This window comes from Panthera uncia, chromosome D2 (assembly GCF_023721935.1).
Source record: "Panthera uncia isolate 11264 chromosome D2, Puncia_PCG_1.0, whole genome shotgun sequence".
NCBI classification, from domain to species: Eukaryota; Metazoa; Chordata; class Mammalia; order Carnivora; family Felidae; genus Panthera; species Panthera uncia.
This window is the reverse complement of record NC_064818.1, coordinates 84998658-85011629: the sequence shown is the minus strand read 5'-3', so window position 1 is coordinate 85011629 and position 12972 is coordinate 84998658. Positions and strand designations below refer to the sequence as shown.

Genomic DNA, 12972 nt, shown 5'->3' with positions numbered 1-12972 from the left:
AACACATAAACTTACAGATTCAGGAAGCTGACTAAACTCCAAACAGGATAAATCCAAAGAAATTCACACCAAAACACATCATAATTAACATTCTGAAAACTAAAGATTAAAACAATCCTAAAACCAGCCAAAGAAAAATGATACATCATCTACAGAGAAAAACCAATTAGAATGACAGCAAATTTCTCCTCTGAAATGGAGACCAGTAGGGAGTGAACCAGTTTTTAAGTGCTGAAACAGAGGATGTGTCAAGCCTGAATTCTACGTGTGTGAAACTATCCTGCAGAAATTAAGGGGAAGTAAAGGCATGCTCAAGTGAAGGAAAACTAAAAGAACTTCTTGCTAGCAGACATATTATTACATGATAGTTAAAGAAAACTCTCCAAACAGAAAGAAAATGATAACAAAAAGATGGGGCTTTCAGAAAAGAAAGAAGAACAATGAAATGGATAAAAGTAGGAGTGACTATAACAGACTGTCCTTCACTTTGTGAGTTTCTTCAATCACATTTTATGTTATGACACTACCAGAAGTAGTGCTCAGGGAATACAGAGGAAATACTTAGCACAATTATGAGTTTAAATTGGGAGGGTAAAAACCAAAATTTAAGTAAGGTTTCCATATTTCACCTGAAGTGGTAAAATGTCAACACCAGGAGGCTGTTATAAGTTCCATACAAGGCAACCAATAATAAAATTATACAAAATACAAAAATATTATAAATACATCAAAATAGAAGTCTAAAAAATGTTCACATAACTCACAAGGAGACAAGAGAAAAAGAAACATGTACATGAGAAACAAGGGAACAAATAGAAAATAAAAAGCAAGTGGCAGATATAAGCCCCAACACATCAGTAATAATTTAAATGTAAAGGTTCTAACCACACAAATTAAAAGACAGATGTTGGCAGAGTGAATTTTTTAAAATTGTCCAAATGTGTGCTGATTCAAGAAAAAAACATTTCATGTGAACATTAAACCAAAAAAAGAAGTGGCTATATTGATATCAGACAAAATTTTCAGATAAAAGGAAATTACTAGGAAGAATGGGGGACATTACATAATGAAAAAAGACAAATCCACAATTCTTGGGCACTTCAAGATGCCATTCACAGCAATCAACAGAAACTCAGCAAGGTCTGGAAGAATGGAACAGCAACCAACAGGATCACAGAGCACTTCCTACAACAAAGTCGAATACACATTCGTTTCATGCACACATGGTACATTCACCAAAACTGACTGTATCCTAGGTCACAAAATAAACCTTAACAAGCTTAAAATAATTTAAATCATACAGAATGTTTTCTGACCATAATAGAAAGAAACAAGAACTCAATAACAGAGAGACAATGGAAAAATCTGCAAACACTTGAAAATTAAACACACTTCTAAAAAAGCCATGGCTTAATGATGAAGTCTCAAATGAAATTTTGAAAATACGAAAAAGTGAATAAAAAATGAAAATAACATATCAGAATTTATGGGATGCCGCTAAAGTAATGGTGAGAGGGAAATTTATAGTGTTTGATACTTACATGAGAGGAAAGATCTCAAATCCATAATCTGAATTGCTATCTCAAAAATCTAGAGAAAAAGTGAAAGGAAGGAAAGGAATAAAGGAAGGAGTAAGGAGGGAAACAAAAAAGATAAAACCAGAAATCAATGAAGTTAAAAACAGGAAAATAATAGCAAAACATTAGTGAAACAAAAAGCTGGGTTTTTGAAAAAAATAAAAATAAAATTAACACACTTCTAACAAGTTTGACAAAGATCAAAAAAAACCCCAAATCAATACCTGGAATAGAAAAGGTGATAACCCAGGGTGCCTGGGTAGCTCAGTCGGTTGAGCATCTGACTCTTGACTTTGGCTCAGGTCGTGATCTTACCATTCATGAGATTGGGCCCCATGCCAGGCTCTGTGCTGACAATGTGGAGCCTGCTCGAGATTCTCTCTCTCCCTCTCTCTCTCTCTCTCTCTCTTTCTCTGCCCCTCCACTGCTCACGCTCTGTCTCTCTCTGTCTCTCAAAAATAAATAAAAATGTTTTAAAATTTTTTTTAAAGAAAAGAAAAGAAAATGGGTGTGTGCAGGCATTTCAGCAAAGAGGACATACAGATGTGTCATACGAGGACATGAAAGGATGCTCACCTCCATTAGCCATTAAGTGACTGCAGACAAAAAACACAATAAGGTATCACTACAGAACTACCAGAAAGGCTTTTTTAAAAAATTAGTGATAATACCAAATGCTGGCAAGAAGTCAAGAAACGAAACCACTCATGCATCGCTGGTGGGGAGGTGAACAGTGCAGCCACGGCCGCCCTGTGGAATAATTCAGCAGTTCTTTTTAACCCTCAGACTAGACTTGCCCGCATGACTCAGCGACCGCACAGTTGGGCATTGACCCCAGAGCAGTGAAAACTTCCCTTCGTGCAGAAACGTTTACTCTGGCGCTTACAGTGGCTTTATTCGTGGTAGCCAGAAACTGGAAATTACTTAGGTGCCTTTCCGTGGCTCAACGGCTAACAAACCGTGGTGCATTCATACATGGAACATTGCTCGGCAGTAAGAAGGACCAAGGTATCGATACACACGGCGACTTGGGTGAACCTGAAGGAAATTATGCTGAATGAAAACAGCAATCTGAAAGGGACACATATCGCATGATCCCGCGTATACGGTATTTCTGAAAAAACAGTAGACATGGAGAACAGGTTAGCAGGGTTAGGTATGTGGGGGTGGAGGGGTGTGAATGCAAGGCGGCAGCCCCAGGGAGTTCACGTCATTGCTGTGGCGGTCACCTGAAGCTACACGTGTGGTAAAATTGTGAGTTCCACGGACGCACGAATGAGCATATGCACAACCGGCAAAACTTGAGAAAACTCCCTGGATTGTTCCAAAGTGTATTTCCTGGATTGTGTACAGTTTGGGACTATTATAAATAAAACTGTTCAGAACATTCTTGTACAAGCCTTTTGGTGGATGTATATTCTGATTTCTCTTAAGTAAATACTGAGGAGCACAGTGGGGGGGTCGGACGGCAGGACCGTGTGTAAGTCACCATGAAAGGTCGGAACTGTCTCCAAGGTGGTTGTGCTCTGTGGGGCTTCAGGTCCTCCACATCCTCTGCACTTACATAAATTTCCAGGAAATGCAAACAGGTTACAAACTAACCTGCGGTGACAGAAAGCAGGTCAGTGGTCGCCGGGAGAGGTAGGTACGGGGAGGGGCAGGAAGGGGGAAAGTTTTGGGGGTGATGAAAATGCACATTCCGTTGGTTGTGGGAATGGTTTCATGGAGATATAGATATGTATATGTTGAAGCTAATCAAATTGTTCACTTCAAATATGTGCTATTTAATGTATGTCAATTGTCCCTCAATAGTCCTGTTCTCAAGGAAAGATTATCCTCCCACAAAGAAAACCCTGAGCCCAGAACCAATAAAATCAGCGATGCGTACAAAGCATACCAGCGGTGCCCACGATGGCTTTCTTCCAGGAGTGCCAAGTTGGTTTGGCATTAGGAAATCCATCATTGTCACTTGTCACACTGAAATACTAAGGGAGAAAAATCATATTATCATCTTAAAAGAGGCAAAAAGTTTTATATTAAAAAAAACATTTACTACAATAAATAAATACTTTGCAAACTAGAAATAGCAGGGAACTCCCTTAATCTGATAACAAGGATCATGGAAACACGCCACAGCAAGTGTCCGGCTCTCTGAGGCCGGAGACACCACAGGACAGCCCTCCCCACCTTGTCCCTCCCCACCTTGTCTGCCTCTGCTCTGCCCTGGGGGCTCTCACAGTGCAGTCAGTTAGGAGAAGGAAGTTGTAAGACAGGATGGGAGGGTGAAGCCCTCTTACCCACATACAATGCCACCGGGAATATAGGGAATCCAGAAGAATCTGCAGAGAAGTTAGAATTCATGACAAAGTTTACTTAGCAAGCTCACTGGACACAGTTAATAAACAAAAAGCCGTTATCTTTCTACATAAAAGCAGCAAACAGAAAATGAATTCTTTTAAGTAGCTACCACTTATAAAAGCAACAAAAATATTAAATATCTAGGAATTACTCTAATGAAAGATGTGGAAAACCTTTACACACACAACTGAGACATCACAGCAAAGTTTAAATAAGAATGGAAATATGCCAAGTTTATGAGTCAGAAAAGTTTATCTTCATTTTTAACGTTTATTTCTTTATTTTGAGAGAGAGAGAGAGAGAAAGAATGAGCAGGGGAGGGGCAGAGACGGAGAGAGAGAATCCCAAGCAGACTCCACACTATCATCACAGAGCCCTTCATGAGGATCGATCCCATGAGCCAAGATCATGACCTGAGCCGAAACCAAGAGTCAGAAGCTTAACCAACTGAACCACCCAGGTGCCCAGAAGACTCAATCTTGCAAAGAGAAAAAAAATCCCCCAAATTAACTGCTGAAGGAGGGATCCCGGACCTAACAAAATGATTCTAGAATTGACATGGAATCCCGAATGGGCGGGCATAGCTGTCAAACCCACGAGCATCAGAATTGTGCAGCCCCATTTAGATTAGCAGTAACGCAGTTGTGGGGGTCTCCAATGCTTGTTGTCCAGCCAGTGTGGACGGAAGCAGACAGCAGGGTTAGGAGGGGATTCTCTGCTTCTTGAAGGCCAGTGACAGGAGGGGCGGCCTGCTGCCCAGCTGACAGGGACAGTAGAGCCGGGGAGAAGGTGGATGAGGACAGGCGGGTGCTGCTACCAAGGGGCAGAGGGTGTAGTCTGAGGGCTGGGGCTTCCTTCCTTTTCGCTTCTCAGACAGGAGGCTGGAGCCTGTGTCCATGCTGACGTTAGAAGGCAGACCCAGCAGCAAAAGCCAGGGGAGGGCCCTTAGGGGTTGGGGGCCAGGTGCAGAGCTCAGCACAGCCAGGAGCAGGAAAGCCCCCAGGATGTGTGTGCATATAGATAAGGTGTCTGAAGCAGGATGTCAGAGTCCCTGCCCCTTGGCTTGTTTTCTGAGAAGGGGTGGGGCGGGGGCCAGGGTTTAGGACACCTGCTTGGGGAAGGCAGGGACGGGGGGGGGGGGGGGGGGGGGGGGGGGGGGGGGCGGCCAGAGATCTTGCGGCAGGGGGCAGGGATGAGCACCGAGGTTGGGGAGGGGGTGGTGGGCCCGAGGTGGGACTAAGGTGCTGGGGGAGTGATGTGAGAAACAGGCAGGACCTTCATCTACCCGGCTCAGATCCAGAGGTGAGGTTCTGGGCCATGGGAAGCCAGGGGTGTCTGTGGGAAGGGGTTGAGCGGGCACAGGGAAACAGGAGGCCGGGAGCTGTGAGTGGGGAGGGCTGTCTGTGGATGCTGGGGTCCCCAGAAGAAAACTCCACCCAGCCACCAGAGTCTGCAACAAACCAGCAAGAAACCAGCAGCCCTACAGCCCAAGACACACCCGCGGAGAGACCCCCGACCCCACTGCCGGAGACAGGCCAGGCTCCCGGGAGGGTGCAGGGGTGCTGGGATTGGCACCAGGGCAGGAAGCCCCAAGCAGGCCAGGGCGAGGGCGAGGACACTCACACGGGTCACAGAGCTTCCTGCTCTGGAAGGCTCCAGCCACCTCTCTGCAAAGCTGCCTGGTGGCACAGGTGGAGCCCAGGGTGCCATGGTCAGCCCTGCCTCAAGGCCCAGCAGGGAAGATGGCATAGGGGCCGAGAGTGTGGACACGTGGACCAGTATCTGAGCGTCCTCTCTTGGCCACTCGCACTGGCCACGCTCTTGTCGCATCACACTACACCTGAAGAGCCTCGTCCAGCGCGAGTGAGAGTTAGCCTACAGCAACGGAAGAGCAGCCAGCCAGCCCTGCTCCCGTGCCCTCCTTGGCCCTCCGCCGGCACCCTGGCGGACCCCAAGCGCCCACCTCCAGGAGGTTCCGCGAGGTTCCGGACTCACATGTCCACGCCCCCACCTAACTTCCTCTCATCCTAAATCTGCACTTGGAAAACTTCCTCCCCCCCCCCCCCCCCAAGACCCCCAAAACCCCCCATCCCCCCTCCTTGGGCCCTCGCTCCTGCCCCCCATGCCGGATCCATCAGCAAACCCAGCGACCCCCTGCGCCACCACGGTGATCGCAAGCTCGGACTGCAGCCTGCACCCCATCTGGACCCCGCCAGTCTGCCCCCCCTCCCCGGCAGCCCTGCTCTGCCCAGAACCTGGCCCGTCTCCGGGGCGCTGCCAGGCCGCACCCACCGGGGAGCTGGGCCGCTGAGCCCTCCCCAGCTCTGAGTCCAGGCCTGTCCCGCCACACCCAGCACACAGAAATCACCCCATTCCCCACCCGGCAGCCCACGCCACCCCCACGGTCCACAGCATTCTGGACAAGCTATAACTTGCTATAACTTGCTGCTGGTTGGACGAGAGTGACCCCCATACCCACACCCCACCCCCATCAGGTCACAGCTGCCCTGTGCCCACGAGGAAGCCAGGGAGGCCATCTGGCCTCTGATTCTGGCCACTTTGGCTGACAAAGGTGCTCCCAGGGGGTGTGGGTCCCTGAGCAGAGGCTCAAGGGTTTCCCAAGAGGAGCCGTTGGTGTCTTGGGCACCAGCCCCTGGGACAGCAGCGAGGGACAGAGCCTTGCCACTCTGCCCAGTTCCTGCTCTGCCTGTCTCTCCTGTGAGACCTTCTCCAGTGAGCAGATGGTGAGCAAGGGCTGAGGTAAGCTTTCCGTCTGCCACTCGGTTATGCTTTAGAAACACACTTGTTCGTGGTCTGGGGGGCCTGGGGGTGCTCAGCTTCTGGGCTGCCCAGGCTCTCCCCATGCAGAGGGGATGCTCCCAACGGCCGCGAACCAGGGGTCCCCCGTACTTTCCCCCACACCTGACTCTTGGTCCTGTGAAATGCAGACAACAGGGGAGGCACCAGTGGCCGCCTCGGACTGGAGGTCTCTTTGTCTCTTTCATTTGTGAGGAGGAGTCTTCGCAGCGGCTCATCTCGTTTCGTGTCTTCCAAGTTCTGTCCTGGACCTGCATGCTCACGGGTATGTGACATCCCTGGGAGGGGAAGACCCATGGGGCCGGCACCCAGCGCCGCATTCAGCTGAGAGCAAGACACAGCCCTGTCAGAGCCCTCTGTCACCTCTCATGCCGAGCCCCCTCTCAGCACCCAAGGACCAGGTAGGGACCCGCTTTTGCTGAGTCCCTGGCTGGAACAGCACCGAGTCCTGAGGAAAGCCAGAGAACTGAGAGACCCTCCCCTCCACCCGTGAGGAGCTGGGGCTGGGGGTTGAGAGCAGAGGGCGGGCGGGGCTGGGATTCCAAACCCGATCTCCCACCTAAAACCAGCAGTCTCCACACAGGTGAGAGCTGAAAGGTGCACGTGTCTGTGTGCAGTGCATCCCTGAATGTGCACAGGCATGTGCACCTGTGTCTGTGTGTGCTCCTGCTCGTGAGTTTGTGTGTGCCCACGCATGCGATGAAGGCAACAAGCTGAACAGTCTGTCTCGAACCAGTGTCTCTGAGGGCCCGGTGTCTGTGGTCTGGGGGTTTATCCCTGTGTCCGTGGTCTGGGGGTTTATCCCTGTGTCCGTGTGTGTTTCTGTGGCACAGCGTATGGCTCCTGAGGCTTAGGCCGTGGGGGGTGGGGGCCAGCACCTGTCTCCTGGGCAGGACCGGGTCTATAGGGGCATCTGTGTGTCTAAGGCTTGGGCACCGAGGTCTGTGTGCCGGATCTGGATCTGCTGGGGGGCGTGTGCAGGTGCGTCGTCCAGCTGGCAGGACCCTGGTGTCTGCATGAACACCTGCGTCAGGGGCCTCTCGTGGGGCGTGCAGGGCTTTGACTCAGGGAGGCTGGGTGCCTGAGCGAATCTGTTTGGGGGAGGACACGTGTGATTCTGCACCCATGTGAAGTTTGGGGAGCACACATGGAGCATCATGGTGGAGCCTGGGGACTCACCGTGTGTCCTCTCCTGTCTGTGTGACGAGAACTTGGGGCCCCTAATGAAGCACCAGTCTCCCATCCCGTCGGCTAAGCTGATGGTTTTGCTCCCTCTTTCACACAGACAAACAGGCTCTGGATGAGAGAGACATTGATTCCAAGTCCAACAGCTGATCAGTGGCAGGTCTGAGCAGACACTGCTGGAGTCACCAGGGGCCACAGTGGGGGAGAGATAGAGCCCCAGCTACGGGGGAGCTGACCAGGCCCACTGAGATCTGGCCAGGCCGCCTCCTGCTGCATAGGCATCGCTGCCCACCTGGGCCACCAAACCCACCCGAGTGAACGCAGCAGATGTGCAGGCTTTCTGTGGTCCTCAGAGCTGGTGTATCCCCACCCCCTCGTGGCGTTCTGGGGCCAGGACAGCCCAGCAAGGGTCTTGCTCTGACCCCATGGGACAACCAAGGCAGAGAGGGTGGCTATCCCATCCCAGGCACAGGTGTCTCCGGGAGGGTGGGGTTTAAACTGGAGCCACCCATCCCAGAGCCACACCCTAGAGCTCTGGGATCTGCTGCCTGGGATCTGGGGCAGCATGCAGGGGAGAGAGGCAAAGGGCTTGTGGTCACTCAAGGGCACAGGCCAGGAGGAGCCCTGGGGAGTTCTGGGGTTCTGGGAAGAGGCAGGAAGCCGAGAAGAGCTGACACCTGGGCTGGGGGCAGCCCACCCTACCAGGTGCTGGGCTCAAGGGCCTCCCCAGAAGGGGCATCTACTCCATCAGGGCAGGAGGACCGCCCTCCACACCCTGCTCGGCCCCAAGCTCAGGTCTGAGGCCCCGGTGGGTAAGGCCTGGTGTGGGGGATGCTCTGAGGGCTCACAGCAGCACTCACTTTGGCGGCACATATACTAAACTTGAGGGTTCAAGGCGGCAAGATGCAGAACAGAGGCTGGTTTTTGTCCTCCAAGCCCATTCTCCATATCAGCCAGCTTGTTTTAGCAAACTCACTTCCACGTCAAGTGTACAGATGCACTCAGTGTGCAGGTAAGAAGCCAAAACCCCAACCGTCCTACAAATGAGTGGATTGGTCCCGACACAGGTTTTGAAGATCAGGAAGCACGCCTGTGGCCTGCAGGGACGTTCCTAGGACAGAGGCCCTGGCTGATGTGGGGCGGGGTGCAGGGGAGCATTTCAGGGGGCCCCTGAGCCAGGAAACCCGTGGGTGGGCAGGAGGGGAATGCCCAGGGTGAAGGAAGCTGACTTCTGTTTTTAGGGTCTGGCCCTTTCACTGTTGTGAAACAGGTCCTTGTGGAGGCGAGGAAGCCACCTGCCAGTCCTGCCCCTTTGATCCCCTAGCCATCCCTGCAGGGGCTGGAATTGGGGGGCACAGGAAGTCATGGCCCTGAGGGCCCCCTGAACACCTCTGGCCGTACCAGTGCGGCTTGGACAGAACCAGGCGAGCCACACATGGAGTCGGGCGGTGGAGGGCTGGACCCCCAGGGCCCATGGCAGGGAGCACGGCTCACCTGGCCAGGACAGGGTGTCAAGGGGACCCAGGGTGGGAAACTCGGCCTCCTGCATCCTCCCAATTCCCTGGGACCCTGAATTCTCCTAGGGAACTGGCACCCCAGGAGTGGCCATGTTCCCCATCAGCCCCTGTGGCACAAGCCCACGGACGTCCTCCTCAGCATCCCACCCCCCTGGAGGTGTGATAGGTCTGCATCCAACCTGCAGGGAAAGTTCTGGCTGTCGTCCTGCATACAGATGAGGAAGCCCCATCTCATGGCCGCAGATACCCTCCCCCCCGCCTGACCCAAGAAGACGGCGGGAGCCCAGCACGTCCCTGTCCACCCCAGGCCAACCCCTTGCCCCCTGCCCCACAGCACCCATTCTCCTAACCTGGGTGACCTTGGCCACGGCCTCCCCCACCATCCTGTGGGGCCCCATCCACACCCGTGAGCAGGTCCCCAGTCCGGGCCCCTGAGACGTTCTCATGGCACCCAGCACACCACAGCCTTCATCCAGTCTGCGGCCAGGCAGGGCCGGTGGCCCCAGGGCAGAGCCCACATCTGCCCAGATCCCACCCAGTGCCTGAGGGGAGGCCCACCCATGGGCAGCAGAGCAGGGGCCGTGGCCTCCAGCACCCCACCCACCAGCCAGCATCTGACCCATTGTCTCTGCCACCAGGTGCACACCATGCCCTTCGAGGACAATCGCTCGGAAGTGACAGAGTTCATCCTAGTGGGCTTCTCGGGCTCGCTGGGCCTCCACATGTGCCTGGTGGTGCTGTTCACGCTAGCCTACATGCTGACCGTCACAGAGAACGTGGTCGTCGTCGCCGTGATCCAGGTCAGCCCCCAGCTGCACAAGCCCATGTATGTCTTCCTCAGCAACCTGTCCTTCCTGGAGGTGTGGTACGTCTCCGTCACCGTGCCCAAGATGCTGCTCAGCCTGGCGGAGCCCCAGTTCCGACACATCTCCTTCGCGGGCTGCATGGCGCAGCTGTATTTCTTCCTGGCGCTGGCCTGCACCGAGTGCACGCTCCTGGGGGTCATGGCCTACGACCGCTACGTGGCCATCTGCAGCCCCCTGCGCTACCCGGCCATCATGAGCCCCAGCCTCTGCAGCTTCCTGGCCGCCAGCTCCTGGCTCTCGGGCTTCGCCGTCTCCCTGGGAAAGGTCTTCTTCATCTCGCGCCTGGGCTACTGTGGCCCCAACGTCATGAACCACTTCTTCTGCGACGTGTCCCCCCTGCTGAGCCTCGCGTGCTCCGACGTGTCCATGGCGGAGCTGGTCGACTTCCTCCTGGCTCTGCTCATCCTGCTGGGGCCGCTGCAGCTCACCATCTTCTCGTACGCCGCCATCCTCGGCACCGTGCTGCGCATCCCGGCCGCCGCCGGCCGGCGCAAGGCCTTCTCCACCTGTGCCTCGCACCTGGCCGTGGTGGTCATCTTCTACTCCGCCTCCCTCTTCATCTACGCCCGGCCACGCGCCATCTACTCCTTTGACCTCAACAAGGTGGTGTCCGTGGTCTACACGGTGCTCACGCCCCTGCTCAACCCCATCATCTACTGCCTGCGGAACCAGGAGGTCAAGGAGGCCCTACGCAAGGCAGTGCAGAGGGTGGCCCAGGCCCTGGGTGCCCCGTCCTAGGGGCCCCCCTGGGACCTCGCGCTCCCTCAGAACTGCTCCAGACCTCTGTGTCTCCAGTTTATCTCCTGAGTGGCTCCGGTGGAGCGAGGGGCTGAAGGCAGAGTCCTTCCTGTCCCTCATCTGAGTGGTGCCTGCCCAGGACACAGGTTTGGTGACCACCCCAACCTGGCTCACCCCTTCCCAATGCCTGGAACAGACGCCCCGTGTGGAGCCCCCAACCCTGACCCTCTCCGGGTGCCACACAAGGTATCATCCTGGGACACTTTACAACTGCTGCAGAGTACCAGTTGCCCCCGCCCCAGGTGGGGACACCCCCGTCCCCCACATCATGCAAGATTGGGGGGCCAGGTTGCAGGCTGGCCCCACGTCCTTGCTGAGGCCCCAGGCAGCTGGGCGCTCCCTCCTCTAACCAGGCCCCCGGAGGCCTGGTCAGCTGGAGCCCCACGACCCCCTGCAGTTGTGGGAGGTCTTGGGCCGTGCAGGGTGATGCCCAGGGCAGGTGTGTTGACAACCCAGCAGAGCAAATAAGACTCTGAGGAGTGGTGGATATTCCCAAATGAAAACCAGAACTGGCCACTGAAACCAGCGTCCCCTGACCAGTGTCCCTGTGACCAGCATCCCTCTCTGTTGGGAGTAGGTGGAGTAAGCGAGGCCAGGCTTGAAAGTGTATGCGGGCCCTGATGCCTGCCCCAGCCACAGCCCCCACACACGCATTGTCACCAAGGGGCAATAGGGTGGCGTCCACGCCCGCTGCACGCCTGGCTGACCCGGGAGGGCAGGACCTGGCTCTCCCCAGAGGAGCCCTCACCTGCTCTCCTGCTCTCCTTGGCGCCTGGCTTCAAAAGGCGCTCATCCGAGCCAGCAGATGACTGTGATGGTGCCGTGAACTCTCCACGGCAGCTTCTAGAGTCACAAGGCCTGGCCCCAGCCTGTGCCGCAGACGCAGCCTGAGAGTTGGTCAGAAATCTCGTGGTGCCTGTGCAGGATTTCAGGTAATAAATGTCAACCGTGCTGGCAAGGTTGGGGAAACCTAGAATGTTCGTCTTGTGCAATGGATGATGGGGGCTTTGAGCTTCACTCTCAGGGCCACCCCAGAAACACACTACAGACTGAGGGTTCAGACCACTCATTGAGCACACACTGGGCTCAATGGGTGTGATGGGCCTTGTGCTGAACGTGACCCGAAGCCTGTGAGACCAGGCCCCACCTCGAGCACAGTGTTACCGAGGGCAAGGGCTCACGGAGCGCAGGGCAGCGAGGTAGCAGCAGACCGTCATTGCGTTAGGAGGTGGTGCTAGGCGGCGAGGGGCTCTCTGTTGTCCCAGGGAGGACACTGCAAGGATCGGGGGCCAGGGCTATGGGCGGAGCTAAGCAGGGAGCTGCTGCTGGACAGACCAGCACTGACCAGCCCGTCGCTGCGTCCTTTCCAAGGGTCTTGGCACAGACCCCACTGCCGTGGCGGCCACTAGGGTTAGCGAATGTCCCATGAAAGGTGCCTGTAAGTCTGCAATTTCAGGCACCTCCCTCTTTCATGTGGATGTGCTTCCAAATCAAACTACTGTAAAATGATTGCTTTAAAACATGGGGTGAAAATACTATTGTGCTCACTGGTTTGTCAATTCATAAAGCAAGTATTGAGTGCCAGCCTCTCACTGGGTGCTGTGTGGCCTGCAGAGACCAGCTGGGTCAGGGAATTCACAGCCTGGTTTAGACACCCGGAAGCAACAGACACAGCTCGGGTCTGGGCCCACCACACAGCAGGGCCTCCAAGGTGCCAGAGGCACAAGAACTGGTCCAGGCCGGGCATTGGTGTTGTGGGCAGGACCTGGTCTGGGGGGGCACAGGCACCGTGGGCAGGACCTGGTCTGGGGGGGCACGGGTGCCGTGGGCAGGACCTGGTCCGGGTGGGCACAG

At 54.5% G+C, this 12972-nt stretch overlaps 1 protein-coding gene across 2 annotated transcripts; it reads left to right on the top strand.

The window, feature by feature from the left end:
• Window positions 1-3067: 3067 nt before the first annotated feature.
• Window positions 3068-11058, top strand: LOC125933077 (olfactory receptor 226-like). Of its 2 annotated transcripts, XM_049645949.1 has the most exons (2): window positions 3068-3092; window positions 10130-11058. In XM_049645949.1, exons 1-2 carry the CDS (start codon window positions 3068-3070, stop codon window positions 11056-11058), a joined length of 954 nt encoding a protein of 317 aa, XP_049501906.1. The 2 variants fall into 2 exon arrangements, with proteins under 2 accessions (XP_049501906.1, XP_049501905.1); XM_049645948.1 differs by lacking the exon at window positions 3068-3092 and having other exon boundaries at window positions 10102-11058.
• Window positions 11059-12972: the final 1914 nt, after the last annotated feature.